General features: G+C 61.5%; 1 protein-coding gene across 5 annotated transcripts; it reads left to right on the plus strand.

Moving 5' to 3' along the window:
- The first annotated feature begins 5,696 nt into the window (after nt 1-5,696).
- On the plus strand, nt 5,697-13,432 carry HMGA1 (high mobility group AT-hook 1). Of its 5 annotated transcripts, none has more exons than XM_086861843.1 (6): nt 5,697-5,818; nt 6,058-6,180; nt 9,740-9,844; nt 10,523-10,606; nt 11,018-11,068; nt 12,148-13,353. In XM_086861843.1, the coding sequence occupies exons 3-6, from the start codon at nt 9,743-9,745 to the stop codon at nt 12,202-12,204; spliced, it is 294 nt and encodes a 97-aa protein (XP_086717969.1). In that variant the 5' UTR covers nt 5,697-5,818; nt 6,058-6,180; nt 9,740-9,742; the 3' UTR covers nt 12,205-13,353. The 5 variants fall into 5 exon arrangements, with proteins under 5 accessions (XP_086717969.1, XP_086717971.1, XP_086717970.1 ...); XM_086861845.1 differs by having other exon boundaries at nt 13,116-13,353; XM_086861844.1 differs by having other exon boundaries at nt 10,526-10,606.
- The last annotated feature ends 49 nt before the right edge of the window (nt 13,433-13,481 follow it).

The raw sequence follows: 13,481 nt of genomic DNA on the forward strand, positions 1-13,481 counted from the left end.
CCTCATGGTGCCTTCCAGCCCCCCTTGGTGCCCCCACAGCCCCCCTGGCCCTGCCATTTGAAAGATGAGCCCCTGGCAGAGCCGGGCCAGGCACCGAGTAACCGGAGCTGGGAACGAGCGGTGACCCCCGGCCCGTTATAGCCGGCCCTAATCCCGGCTCCAGTCACATTCCCGGGTGACTCCGGGTGTCACATTCCCCCGGGAACGGGAGAGCCGAACCGCAGGGGCAGGGGTACGTCATGTGCATGGGGGTCCCCTGACAGGGGGTCAGGTCCCTGAGGGCCGGGAACAAAGCGAGCAGCACGTGGAGGGCTCAGCCCTGCAGCCGGGTCACAGCACCCCCCGAATGTCCCTCCCAGGGGATCAAGCACCTCCCCACCGCGCTTCAGCCCCGGCCCCGCTTTGCCCCCAGCCCACGCCAGCACAGTCCTGCTACGGCTGAGGGATGCTGGGATTCATCCAGGGATGGGCGGGGGGAGGATGCGGAGCCCTCCCGCTCCACAGTCGGAGCCTCTCCCCATTAGGTGGCAGCAGGAAACCGCAGCGTTGGCTTTTCCATCGTAAATTATTCCATAATTCTGTGATTCTGGCTACGTGGGAGCACGTTCCCCGCAGGAAAACCTGCCGCTTCCATCCCAGGATGCTCCATCCCGCCCTGCCCTGCCGCCTCGGGTCATTCACTGGCCATTAGGTGACCCTCTGCCTGCTCCTCCCAAAGCCCTTTGGTCAAACCCCCAGGCCATGGAGGGGGCACGAGCAGGGTTGTTCCGGCTCCCGCTCCCTTTCTCCAGCAGCCAGTTTGGCCCCATTCCCCGTCCGGTCAGCTCCGGCATCGCCTCCCGTTTCCCTTCCCCTGCCTCTGTGTCACCCCTGACCCGCTGTGCCCCCAGAGCCGGGACTCTGCCGGCGGCTGAGTCACCCCGGTGACCGCCACCTGAGTCACCGGAACGGAGACAAGTCCCCCGGTCCTCGATGCTTTTCCAGCCGGAGCTGAGTAAACGGGAAAGTGTCAAGGAATTTGGCTGGGGAAAGTGTTTTCTTGGAGCCCCGGTTAGGAGCAGCCTCTCTGGTGTGTCCCCTTTGGCACAGTGAACTGGCAGCTGGCCCGGGAGTGGGGGGTTCCTTCCCTATCACACAGAGAGATTCCAGGGCATGGAGGAGCTAGGAAAGGCTGGGAAAAGCAGGAAAAACTTTCCCTGTCCTCTGCACCGCGTGTCCTCCAGCTCCCCTTGCAGTGCATCCCCCCACCCTTCCTTGGATGCTGCCGGCAGCCACCACCTCCTTCTCTGCCCTGTTCACATGTGATGTGCAATAAAATATCTTGATTAAAAAAATACCAGGCGGCCAGACCCCACTGCGAGCCCGCCAGAGAGCCCTCGATTAATGACCCCTCGCATTCCCCTCCACCGCGTCCCGTTAATGATTTACAGCGGCTCCTCCCCGGCCTGTGCCCTCCCTCCTCCCCGGCACCCCCAGGCCAGGGCAGAGGGGAAGGGACTCCGAGGAGCACCCGCAGGGATTTTCTCAGCCACCCCCCGGCACATTCCCTGCGTGGGGACACTAGAGGTGACTCCCAGCATGGATCGGCCGCATCCTCGCATGGAGCTTCTGCGGGCTCGGCTCCATTCCTACTGCTTCCCCGATTCCTGCCACCTCCTTCCTGCCCTGCGGGACCCCAGCTGGGCTGGCAGCGTCCCCCCACCCACCTGAGCCCCCAGCACATGTGCGAAGTGTGGGGGGAGCCGGGAACGGGGCCAGGGCTACCCCCCGCAGCAGCCCCAGGCTTTGTGCTGCCGGCAGGCAGCCCCGAGGAGGTTTCATGTTACTGGGAAACTGGGATGGCGGGATGTTCCCGGGGCAGCCCCGCAGACAAAAGGCCATTGTGCAGCCGCGCAGCGATGGCTGCAGCCCCGGAGCATCCCGCTCCCTGCCAGAGCCAGCAGCCACCCCAGGCCCAGGAGGTGACGCAGCCGGTGTCCGATGAGCTCAGGGCACCCGCCAAGGGCCCGAGCAGCTCCCCAAAACTCATGGGATGCTCCAGCATCGAGTGGCCAAGCCAGAGCACCCCAGACACGGCCCCTCGCACATTCCCAATCAACCAGCACCCAAAATGCATCCTCTCCATCCCAGGGGACAGGAGTGGCACTAAACCAGACCCTGCTGGCACCGAGTAGGGGTGACGGGCAGGGACGTGTCCCCACAGGTCAGGACGTGCAGGTGAGGGGTGGCTGAGCTTGAGCAGCTTTCCAGCCCCACCGGCTGATCCTGCTCGCCCTGCGGCCGCCATAGATCAGGCTGTGCTGTCTCAGGATCAGCAGGATACAGGGAGTTATTTCCCTGTGCGGGGGCTGTTCTTACTGCAGCCCAAGCACCCAGGGCAGGGAGCACCTCCAAATCCTTCTCCTGCCTTCCACGGCCACCAAATTCTCCTCGGAATCCTCAGCTCCCGGAGTCGGGGGATCCAGCCCCCACCACGCTCTATTAACTGCTATTCCCGAGGGCTCTGAAGGTGACAAACACCCGCTAGTAATTAGCCAGGTGGCCCCTTCCAATCGCCCAACAACCTGAGCTGACTCAGAGGATTGAGTTTCCCCTTTCCCAGGGAAATTAGCAGGAATTATGCACCCAAATCCCAAAGGCAGCTTTGTGGGGCTCGGTGGCAGTGCCAGGACGCAGGGCAGGATAAGGTGTGTGCCACTCAGGATCGCCTTCTGCTTCCTCACGTCCCCCCGGATGCTTTTCGGGAGAGCCGATCAACACCTTCTGAGGTTCTGAGGTGCCCAAGGAGCTGGGGGTGATTTCAAGCAGCTTTTTTTTTTTTTTTTCAGGTCACTTTCCAGAGGCGCAGCTTTTCCCAAGCACTGGGCACCCATCGGGTCTCCTCCTGGGCCTGAAATATTGGCTAAATAAATCGAAATACGAAATAATTCATGTGTGCGGCTCCCATTTGCAGCCCGACTGGCCTGGGGCTGTGTCCCGCAAAGCTCGGGCTCAAACCGGAGGAGTTAAGCCTGTGAGTTATCAAGTGATTTAGGAATTTGTCCCCAGAATGGGGCTGCAGGAAAACGCTGCCCTGGTGAGAGCTCAATCTGCTCCAGGGGTGAGAAAAGGAGAAAGAAGCCATTTAATCAAATTAACAGGCTTGTTTTGGGGTGGGTCCTGGGCTGTTTGGCCACATGGGGCTTCATCAATGGGGCCATCGGGGAAACAAAGCCGGGAGGGGAAACAAAGGCCACGTCCCTGTCCTCCCACGCCATGGCCGGCCAGCCCTGTGCTCACCCGGCCTGGGACAATCCCCGCTCGCATCCCGGGGGGTTCCCAGCGGGTTCGGCCGCCGGGATCCCGGCGCTGCTCGGCTCCGAGCCGGGCACGCTTCGCCGTGCCCCGCGCTGGGCTCAGCTGCCATGGGGCGGGGGGGATAATAAATCATTTGTTTCCCTGTTTCCAGCCATTTTCAGCTTCTTCTCCGCCTGCGGAAAGCGCAGGATGGGGGAGCTTGTCCAGTCCTGCTCCCAAACCCACTCGGCAACGAGCTGTAAATCAGGAGCCCAACAGCAGAAACAAAAGTGAAAATGTTCTTCCCCTAGGCCCAGCCCTGGGCTCTGCTCCAGTTTCCCCCCTGTTTTCCCCTCCTTTCACGTGGCTGTGTGCCTGTACCTGGCTGCTGGACCCTCTCCTAGCTCCGGGCCACCGCTGCAGCACTGTTTTTCTTTAAAGACCAAGTGCTCACCCCACGGGTGAACCCGGTGTGGGGAGGCTCCAGCGAGGGCTCAGAGAGTGGGGAACTGCCAAAACCTGGAGGGATTAAAGCAGAGCAGCCCTGCTCGTTTGCAGGACTCGGGCTGCTGCCATTCACCGGCGCTGCACAGTAAATAACGAGGGGATATTAATAACAACGAGCCTCTGCCAGGACAAAAAACAAGTTCCTCATCGGCCTCACGGCACAGGGGGAAGCCTGAGCAGCAGCGTTGGGGTAAAAGGCACGCTGGCACATCCAAACCCAGGCAGGGCTGCCTACAGTTGGAGAAAGGCTAATTTTAGCCAAAAAAAAATGGGTACTTGGGGTGTGCAAACAACCCCTTGCTGCACACAAGGCCCTGGGATGGGGGAGACCCACCAAAGCTGGATCAGGAGCTGCACGGGGTGCGGGCAGGGTGTGCCTGCCCTTCCTGCGGGTGTTTGGGAACGTGAACTCTCTTCCAGGAGGGTTCTCCCCCCTCTTTGCTTTCATTTTTTAATTGTCAGAAAGGGACACTGCTCCGATTGTGTTTTAGGCAGGGGAATTTGCAGGGGATTTGAAAAATCCGAATAACAATTAGCAGAAACAGGTGCCCCAAGCCTGGCTGGGTTTGGTTTGTTTTGCATCACAAGCCTTCCCTGCCAGAGTAGTTTTGCCCAGGCAGATATTGATACTTTCACATTTCATCTTTATAAAGGTCTCCTTTTTTTTTTTTTTCTTTTAATAAAACTTGCCTGAAACAGAAATCCAGCAGTCTGAAGTTCAGATCCTCATTTCAGAGTTCAACCCTTACAGTCAGGATGGTCAAAAGCACCTAAATCAGAGTTTCCAATAGATTTGTGACTGTTTTCACAGGGGTTTGCAGAAATTTCATACAACGGGATGCTGAGCTCTGGATTTTCTGGTATCCTATCAAGGAAAACCACCACAAGACCCCAGATGCTCGCCACAGCTTAGAAACACTGCCCTGACACAGCGGGGACCTGCGTTTTGGGGTACCTCACCCATGAGCTGATCTCAGCTGGCTCCAGACTGACCCAAAACACTTCCAAACCGACCAGAGGAATTCTGAACAAAGCTCTTCACTGAGCCCAGCATCTGCTTAAAGCCCAGGAGAGCCTCGGGGCCGCTCAAGAGCCCCCCAAACCCCACTGTGCTGAGCAGAACCCGCTCCCACGCCAGCCTCCCCTTTCGGCAGCGGTGCTGCAGCAATACATTAAATTAATATCACGACATAACCCAGGCGGCCCTGGGAGTCCCGGGGAGAGAACCCCCACTGCTGGTGCCTCCAGATGGGGACCAAAAGCTTTTGTGGGGGCTGACCTGGTGAGGAGGCAGCAAACAGAAGGAGCCTCGTGCTTTGGCCATGGGCGCATGGCCCGGCCCCAGGCGGCGATTGCCCCCATGGGGACATCAAACCCCCCACACCACTCCAAAATAATGAGTGGGGAGAGCCGCGGCTGTTCCCATGGGGGTCACCAAGCCGGGGGTCACCCAGCCGGGGGTCACCCAGCCGGGGGTCACTCAGCCGGGGGTCACCCAGCCGGGGGTCACCCAGCCGGGGGTCACTCAGCCGGGGGTCACCCAGCCGGGGGTCACCCAGCCGGGGGGCACCCAGCCGGGGGTCACTCAGCCGGGGGTCACCCAGCCGGGGGTCACCCAGCCGGGGGGCACCCAGCCGGGGGTCACTCAGCCGGGGGTCACCCAGCCGGGGGTCACCCAGCCGGGGGTCACTCAGCCGGGGGTCACCCAGCCGGGGGTCACCCTCCCTGAACGGCCCCAGTCGGGAGCATTCCCGGAGCATCCCGGGGCGGGAGGACGAGGGTGGCTCAATCCCCCCCAGCGCTGGCTGCAGCCTCCCAGGGGAGGCTCCTTCGGCGGGGCTGGGGGCGCAGCCGCCGCCGCAGCCCTTTGAACGGCCCTATCGCTCCCGGCCGCGCCGCCCCGCGCCGCCCCCGCCGTGATGCGGCCCCGGCTCCGCCTCCCCCGCTCCGCCGGCGCTGGGAGCTCCCTTCGCCTGTTTGCCCTTATTTAATTTCGAGTGTGATTTTGCTATTTTTAGCAGCTGGATCCCCTCCAGTAAGGCTAGGAGCTCGCTCCGGTTTTTTTTTTTTTCCCCTCTCCCCCCTTTCCCCCCCTCCTTTTTTTTTTTTTTTTCCCCCCCCTCGTTCCCTGCAAATGATTTTGACCCAGCTTCCTTCCTCCTGGAGCAATTTTTTTTTTTTTCTCTCTCTCTCTTTATTATTTATATAAATACGCGGGGCCTGGCGAGGCCGGGGATGCGGGGCTGAGCCGCAGCCTCTCTCTTCTCCTTGCAGATCCGCAGTCGCCGCGGGCGGGGGGTCCCTTCGCTCCGCAACACAGACCCGCCGGGAAAAACAAAACCATCGAACCGCCCCCAAAACCCACCCCGAGCACCCGGCTCCGGGATCAAGCTGACTGTGAGTGCCACCTTCCTCTTCCTTCTGCTGCGGGGGGCGCGGGGGGCCTGGGTTCTGCTTCCCTTCGCCGCATGTGGGGCACGATCGGCCTCGGGGTTTGCAGGGACGTGGGTGCGTGCGGCTCGCGGTGCTCGCTTTATTATCGGTATTAATTATTGTTAATAGCAGGGTGATGCACCTGGCGGGCCGCGGCCGAGCTGGGGGGTGGGGAGGGGGGGGGAACGGGCCGGGGTCGGCGGTGCCGCTGCTCCCACCCCCGAGCGACTTTGCTCCACTTACTCGGTTGCGGGTGATGCAAACGCCCCGCACCGCGCCCGGGGGGCCCGCACGGCCCCGAGACAGCCCCGGGCCAGCCCGCGGGGCCGGGACCGTGCAAGGTGCGTGGGGCCGCGGTGGGTGCACGGGCGTGGGAGCGGGGCCCGGCCGTGGGGCTAGGGCGGCGTGAGACTCGTGGGGCCGGTGCGAGGCCGAGCCCGGCTCACGGGGACCGCGCACACGCGGCTCGGGGCGAAGTTGCGCTGCAGAGGCTTAGCCGCCCCCCCGGATGGTGCCCCCGCACCCCGCCAGCCCCGCACCCCGCCAGCAGCGCTGGCTCCACGAGGGGTTTTATTACCCGCTCCCCCCCCCCAGGACAGGGGCTTCACAAAGCCCTGATGGTGCCCTTCCTGCCTCTTTTCTTTCTCCTCCACCTCCCTCCTTCCTTTCCTTTATCACTTCCTTTTATTATGCATCCCAGGAAGGAAGGGGGGGACTTTCCTCAATGGCAGCCCCGGGGTGGGGTTCAGAGCAGCCCCACGGCGGGTCTGGGCTAAGGAGGAGCCCGCACATCCCTCCCGGCCCGCACCCCTGCCCAACAGGCTCTTCAACTTCTGCTCCACGATTCCTTCCCCTCCTCCTTCCCCATCCCTCTGCCAGGAGGTGCGGCTGGGATCCTTCTCCAGCTGCCATCAGGCTGGATTTTCTGGGCGTGAAGAGGTTTTATACACACACACACACAAAAAAAAAAAATATATATATATATATATATATATTTATATATATTTTTTTAAAAAAAAATTTTTATTATTATTATTTTTTAAGATCTAAGCCCCCGCCTGTCTCCCCTCTTCCCCTGGGCCAGTTTGTTTAATCTAAGAGTAGGTGGCAGGAGCGGGGGATTTATGGGGTTATCTGCACAGAGCAGCATAAGCTAGCGCAGGCAGCTGGGAAGGAAGGACCAGGCCCAGGAGCAGCCAGGAGCATCGCTCCGAGGGGACAGGTTGGCCCTTGTGCAACCCAGAGGTGGCTGCTGGGGACAGGCCAGCTCACGTTGTGGAGCAGAGAAAGCAAGGGGGCTGGGGGAGGAGGGCCCGGTGGCTCAGCATCCATAGGGATGGAGAGAGGAGGAGGTTCCCTTCCTCCAGCTCCATCAATCGAGAGGCAGATGTGGCCCCTCCACCTCCAAACCCTTGCAGAGATGTTTTTTCCCCCCTCCCTCGGCCGCAGGGAGCCCGGCAGCCCCTGCCCGCGTCCCCCACTGATTCCTCCCTGCCTGGAAAGGTTTCTCCCTCAGCTGCTTCCTCTCCTCCATGGCAACCCAGCTGCTCCCTCCCTCCCTCCATGTCTCTGATGCATGAGCAGGGCTGGAGCTGCTCCCGCCATGTGCCCGGCATCGTCCCACAGGCTCGGAGCTCACCCAGGGCCTGGCAGGTGCCGCCGAGCTGGGGGCATTGCGGGGAGCTGGGGCTGCTCTGGGGACCTGGGGGTTGGCCAGGAAGGTGCTGGGCTGGCAGAGAAGCGTTCCTCATTTCCAGCATCCTCCTCCCAACCCCCTCTGCCAGAGCAGGGCCAGAGCCCCCTGAGTCCCCTCAGTTCTGGAGCCCCCGGGGAGAGCTCTGAGGTGCTGGAGGGGATGGAGGGTGGGATGCAGAGGGATGGGTGGGAGGTGCACGTGTTTCCCCCGCACCAACAACTTTGCAGCAGCAGCTGCTCTTGGTGGAGAGGGCAGAGCCAGCGGCATCCCCGTCCCATGGAGGGTCCCCTTGGCATTCCCAGCTGGAGCTGCTGTGGGGTCTGGTCCCTCCTCCAGAGGAGGAGAGCACGGCAGGGTGGGGGTCGTGCTGGGCCCATCTGTTTCCAGCTGCAGGAGGGGGCACGGAGCAGCTCTGCCTCTGACAAAGATTGACTTAAAAAGAGACAAAACCCTGTCCCAGCCCGACCAGCAGCCGGCCCTTTGCTGGCCTAAATCTAAACCATACTTCTTTTTTTTCCTAAGAGACTCCTTGAAGGGCTCTGGGATGCTGTGAGTAATATTTTCGGGGTGTTTACACTACGGCATGGTTTCTGTCTCCCAAAAAAAAAAAAGACTCTGAGGGTGGTTTTTGTTGTTGTTGTTCTGCACTCATGAGTCACTTCCAGAGGGGAGCAGGAGCTGACGCCTGTTTTTTGAAAAGGCTCAGAGGTCTGAGAGTGGCTCCTCAGGCTGCATGTGCTGCCCACACCCTCCCCAGTGAGGCTCAGTGTCCCAGGGGGCTCAGCACCCTCTGCCCCCCACAGCCCCGCTATCCCAGCTGTTCCAACAGCATCAAATCGGGACCAGTTCCTCAAAACTGAGCATTATTATCCCAGAGGTTACAGGGTGCCTCCATCAGCACACATGGACCGGGCACACAACCTCAGACCTGCCTCTGCTCCTGCTGGGAAGCCTCACATCCCCACTCTGGGCAGGTGTCCCCAGCATGGCCACAGCCACCCCACCTGCGTGGGGTCCCCAGCAAGCACCAGGACTGTGGCAGCAGTCCTGCTCCTTCCCAGCCTGGGTCCATCCTCCCGGCTCCTGGGCTGGCAGCCGGGCATGGAGCCACCCCCACGGCTCTGGAAAAGCAGGTTTTCCCTGTGCCCCTGGGAAGCAGCGAGGTGGAGAGGGGAAGATGGAGCCTTTTCCTTTGTGGGATTGCTCCAAGAGAATGGGAGAGCTGCCCAGCCCTTTGGGACATGCACATCCTCGTGGATGAGGGAGGTGACAACCCAATGTCCCCAGGCCAAGTGCCTGTCCCTTATCCCAGCTGGGTGGCAGGAGCAGGGGCAGGGGAGCAGCAGAACCGACGATGAGGTGGGGAGCAGGGCTGTGGGACTCTGAGCCCCACTCCAGGGCCCTGGCACCCCCCTGGGGACACCCAAGGTGCCCAGTGCCACCACTCATCCTGTCTCAACTCACTGGTGCCAGCAGCACATGTGGGATTCCAGATTAAATCTGGAGCAACTCTCCTCTTTTTGAGAAAAGGGGCCAGGCTCTGCAGGATGGGCTGGCCAAGCTGCTGCTCCCCAAACACCTGAGGGGACCCCAGGAGCTGCCTGAGCACTGGGCACTGGCTGCTCCTGCAGGGTGGCCGTGCTGTGGCCTTGGGACACTGTCCTGCAGCCAGGGCATTTTGCTCCCCAGCCAGTGCCAGGAGCATGCAGGGGGCATCTCACCTGCCCCAGGGTGAGGGCTGGGGGATGTCACAGCTGGCATGGCGAGCCAGAGCTGTGGCTGACTGTCCTTCCTCCCTCTCACTCCTCCTCACCGCTGCTGGGACAGACAATGAGTGAATCCAGCGCCAAATCTAGCCAGCCCCTGGCCTCCAAAGGGGAGAAAGACGTGTCGGAGAAGAGGGGCCGAGGGCGGCCTAGGAAGAAGCCGCAGGTACGTGGGGTCCCCTATGAGAAAGGGGGGGCTGGGTACCTGCAGGGTGTGGGGCAACAGGAAATCCCCCCACACTTACAGCCCCCTTACCCCTTTGGGCAGCACCTCCCCAGGGCTCACCAAGACACTCCTGGGGGACTCTGCAGCACCCCAGAGCTCCTGGCCCTGCCTGGGGTCTCTCCTGCCCCTCCCCAGGCCCTGCTGAACCTGCCTTTGCAGACAGGCTAATTAAAGCCCCATTAGCAAAAGCTGCTCAGAGAGATAAGATGCTGCTGGAGCCTTTATAGTACCAAACCCCCGCTCAGCCCCCCCCTCGGGGCAGGTGGGGTTTGTGCACAGCCTTTTCCTGCAGAAAAAGTGATTTGTGGCTTCCCTGACACTTCCTCGGCCGCGGCACCAGCAGCGAGCAGGAGAGGGGCTATGGGCACCACCCGGCTGAGCTGAGTGGGTGGCGTTGGGGGGTGGAAAAGGTCACGTATGCCCAGTTGAAGGACACACAGAAGCCTGTGCCTGGCATCTGATCGCCAATCCCAGCATGACCAGTGCTCCCAGTACCACATGCAAGAGCATCTCTGCCCTGGCAGGGTCTGCTGGGGACAACAGGACTCCCAGGCTGGAGCATCCTGGGGTGCACTGGAAGCCACTCTGGGCATGCAATCCCCTCTGCTCTTCCTCCAGCAGGAGCCCAGTGAGGCCCCGACCCCCAAGAGACCCCGTGGACGGCCAAAGGGCAGTAAAAACAAGGCCACCCCAAAGGGCAGGGTAGGTACCCAGGGACGGGGCTGCTCCAGCTGGCTGCTGGCACCACAGGTCCAGTTTGAGCTCAATTATGGACAATTCAGGGCAGATCTGCCTAAGAGGTGGGGCTAGGGCGGGGGGAGGAATCTGGCCCAGGGAAGGTGGGGGAGCTGGGGGGGCCGTGTGTCAGCACCAGGACAGCCGAGATAAAGCTGTTTGCAAAACACGAGACTCACATCCTGCACCCACCTCGTGACTCACTGGGCATCCCGGGGCAGGGGGGGCTCGGGGGGCTGGCAGCAGCACCCCAGGAGATGCCACTTGGGTGATGAATCTGGCAGTCAGGGGTGGGAGGAAGGGGAACACCACCCACCCCCACCAGCATCCTGGGGACAACCTGACCAAAATGCCTTTTTTGTTGTTGTCCTGGCTCAGAAAGCTGCAGTCACACCAGGGAGGAAACCTCGAGGGAGACCCAAAAAATCGGTGAGCGATTTTCTCTTCCCTATCCACCTTGGCAGGGCGTTGGGCACTCTGGGGGCACAGCAGCTCCCCAGAGAGCCCCATGAGTGTGGGGTGGATGCTGTTGGGTCGGAGGAGCTCAGAGCAGTTGAGCGAGTAGGACAGCACTAGGTGGGCTCTGGACCCCCTAGGGCTGGGGGTTTGAGGAATCCTGCCCCCCCCATCTCCCCATGGGCCCAGGAGCAGCGTTGGGTGGCTGGTCCTGCCCTGGGGACATGCTGGCACACACCTGCCATGGTCCCTGCACAGCCCAAAGGTGCAGCCTTCCTTCCTTCCCTGAGTTTTCCCTCCTCCATTCCATTTTTTCCCCTTTCCCCCCTTGGTTCGCAGCTCAGGTGGGTGCCAGGTACCCAGATGGTTTAATCTCCCTTTCCTGCCTGTCCCGGATTTTGCTCCTTTTCCCACTGAAATTCCTCACAGAGCCAAGGGCAGTGCTGCAAACCCGAGGTGGTGTCCTGAGGTCTCCTGTTCCCTGTCCCAGTGCCAGGGGCTGTTTGGGGACCCCCAGTGCTGGGGGTGGCATGGGAGGAGCCTGTTGTGTGCCAGCAGGGCCGTGCTGGGGACACAATGTCCTGCTCTGGCAGGCGCAGTGGCGTTTTTGTGAATGAAGCGGGAGGAAGCGGGGGCCGATGTGACTCAGGCTCACTCAGCCCTGAGTCACCACCGTGTGCGGGGTCACGGCCGCCCACCCCAGTGTGGGGGCTGGACAGGGACACCCGGGACTGGCACGGCTGCCACCACCCGTCGGTGGCCACTGGGGACCCGGCCGTGGTGCTGGGTTCCGCAGTCCCACGCTCGGAGGTGTTGTGAGCCCAGGGGCTGTGGTGTCCCCTCCTCACTGTGAGCCCGCCCAGGGGGCTTCTCACCTGGGATTTAATCTCCAAACTGGAGTCAGGGCCAGTCCTTTAATCCAGGAGGGTGCCGTACCTCAGTTTCCCTCGTTGCACAAGGGGTGTGACGTGCCTGGCCAGCCCTTTGTCCAGGGGCAGTGAAGTGGGGCTGCACTCCCTGACACCCCCCGGCCACGCTCCCTTGCCTTGCAGCAGCAGGACGAGGAGGAGGTGAACATTTCCCAGGAGTCATCTGAGGAGGAGCAGTGACACCTCCCAAACCGGCGCTACCTCATCGCCCGACGGCCCCGAAGCTGCCGGGGGAGAGGGATGGGGAGAGACCCACTGTGCCGCCCTGGCTTCCTCCTCCTCCTCCCTCCTCCGCTCCCTCCTCACCCTCAGACAACGGCAGCACTGGAAAATGGCCCAACCCGGGCGGCCCCCGCAGCCCCTGCCCGGGGGGGCACCTGCCCCAGCTCCCCCTCCCCAGCCCTGGGGTTTGGGGCAGCCCCACTGGAAAGGGGGATCGTGGCAGAGAGCCGGGGCTGGCACCCCCCACCTTCGCTGCCCCCCATGCAGTGATCTCGCCCCGCCAAAGCGGGTGCTGGCTGCCCCCCCAGCACTGGGCTCTGCCCTGGGGCCTCTGCAGGGAACAGATGGGGGGGCAGTGAAGGTGAGACCCCCCCCCCAAATGCATTAGATCTTTGCTCTGGCCTGCTGCTACCCTGGGCAACCCCCCGTGTCCCCCCAGTCCTGGGCAACTGCACTGTGTGCGGGAGCAGCTCCTGTGGCGCTGCTGGGACCCCGTGCCCATCCCGGGGTGCCCATCCCGGGGTGCCCATCCCGGGGTGCCCATCCCGGGGTGCCCATCCCGGGGTGCCCATCCCGGGGTGTCAGTCCCCAGGGGTGCCCAAGCACGACTGGCTCCAGGCAGCCCTTTCCTCATAGGTTCTGGTATATATATATATTTTTTTGTTTAGTACTTTTTTTCCTTTCATTCACAACTACCTCTGGATATTTAAGTTCCACTCTCTGAACTCACAGACGTGCTGCTGCGCTGCCGGGGCACCGTGGGCTCGGTGGTTCCTGTTTTTGGGGTGTTGTTGGGGGCTGTGGGGTATTTTTTTTTTCCCCTTTTTTTTGGGCTTCATTTTTCTTTTTTTTTTAATTGTTATTTTGAGGTCTAGTTTGCTCTGCTGCTTCAAGGGATCGAGGCTGGCAGGGCAGAGGGGTGGGGGGACCATGGGATGCTCCCCCTGCCCCTCTGCTCCGGCACGACGGCTGCAGCGGGAACGGAGGTCGGTGCTGGGCGGCCCCGGCGGGAGAGAATCGGGGTTTGGTTTGGGGTTTTTTTTGGTTCACTGTTAACGACCTTTTGGGTTCCTATTTGCAGTTACTTGAATAAAACATTTTATGGAAGTGTGTGACGCCTGTCCCGGGCCCCAGAGGGGTTGGGCAGGGGTGGCTCCTCCAAGGGCATCTCCTCCACAGGGAAATCCCTGCTGGTGACGGCCACCATCCATCCACGGGGATGAGCTGCCGATGGA

Source organism: Cyanistes caeruleus, chromosome 24, assembly GCF_971803275.1.
Source record: "Cyanistes caeruleus chromosome 24, bCyaCae1.hap1.1, whole genome shotgun sequence".
NCBI lineage: Eukaryota > Metazoa > Chordata > Aves > Passeriformes > Paridae > Cyanistes > Cyanistes caeruleus.

Bases quoted from the DNA above. Each gene is read 5' to 3' on its own strand.
- HMGA1 (XM_086861848.1), top strand. From the start codon at position 9,743: ATGAGTGAATCCAGCGCCAAATCTAGCCAGCCCCTGGCCTCCAAAGGG. The intron at 9,845-10,522 runs GTACGTGGGGTC...CTCTTCCTCCAG, and splicing joins GGCCTAGGAAGAAGCCGCAG to CAGGAGCCCAGTGAGGCCCC. The intron at 10,607-11,017 runs GTAGGTACCCAG...GTCCTGGCTCAG, and splicing joins AGGCCACCCCAAAGGGCAGG to AAAGCTGCAGTCACACCAGG.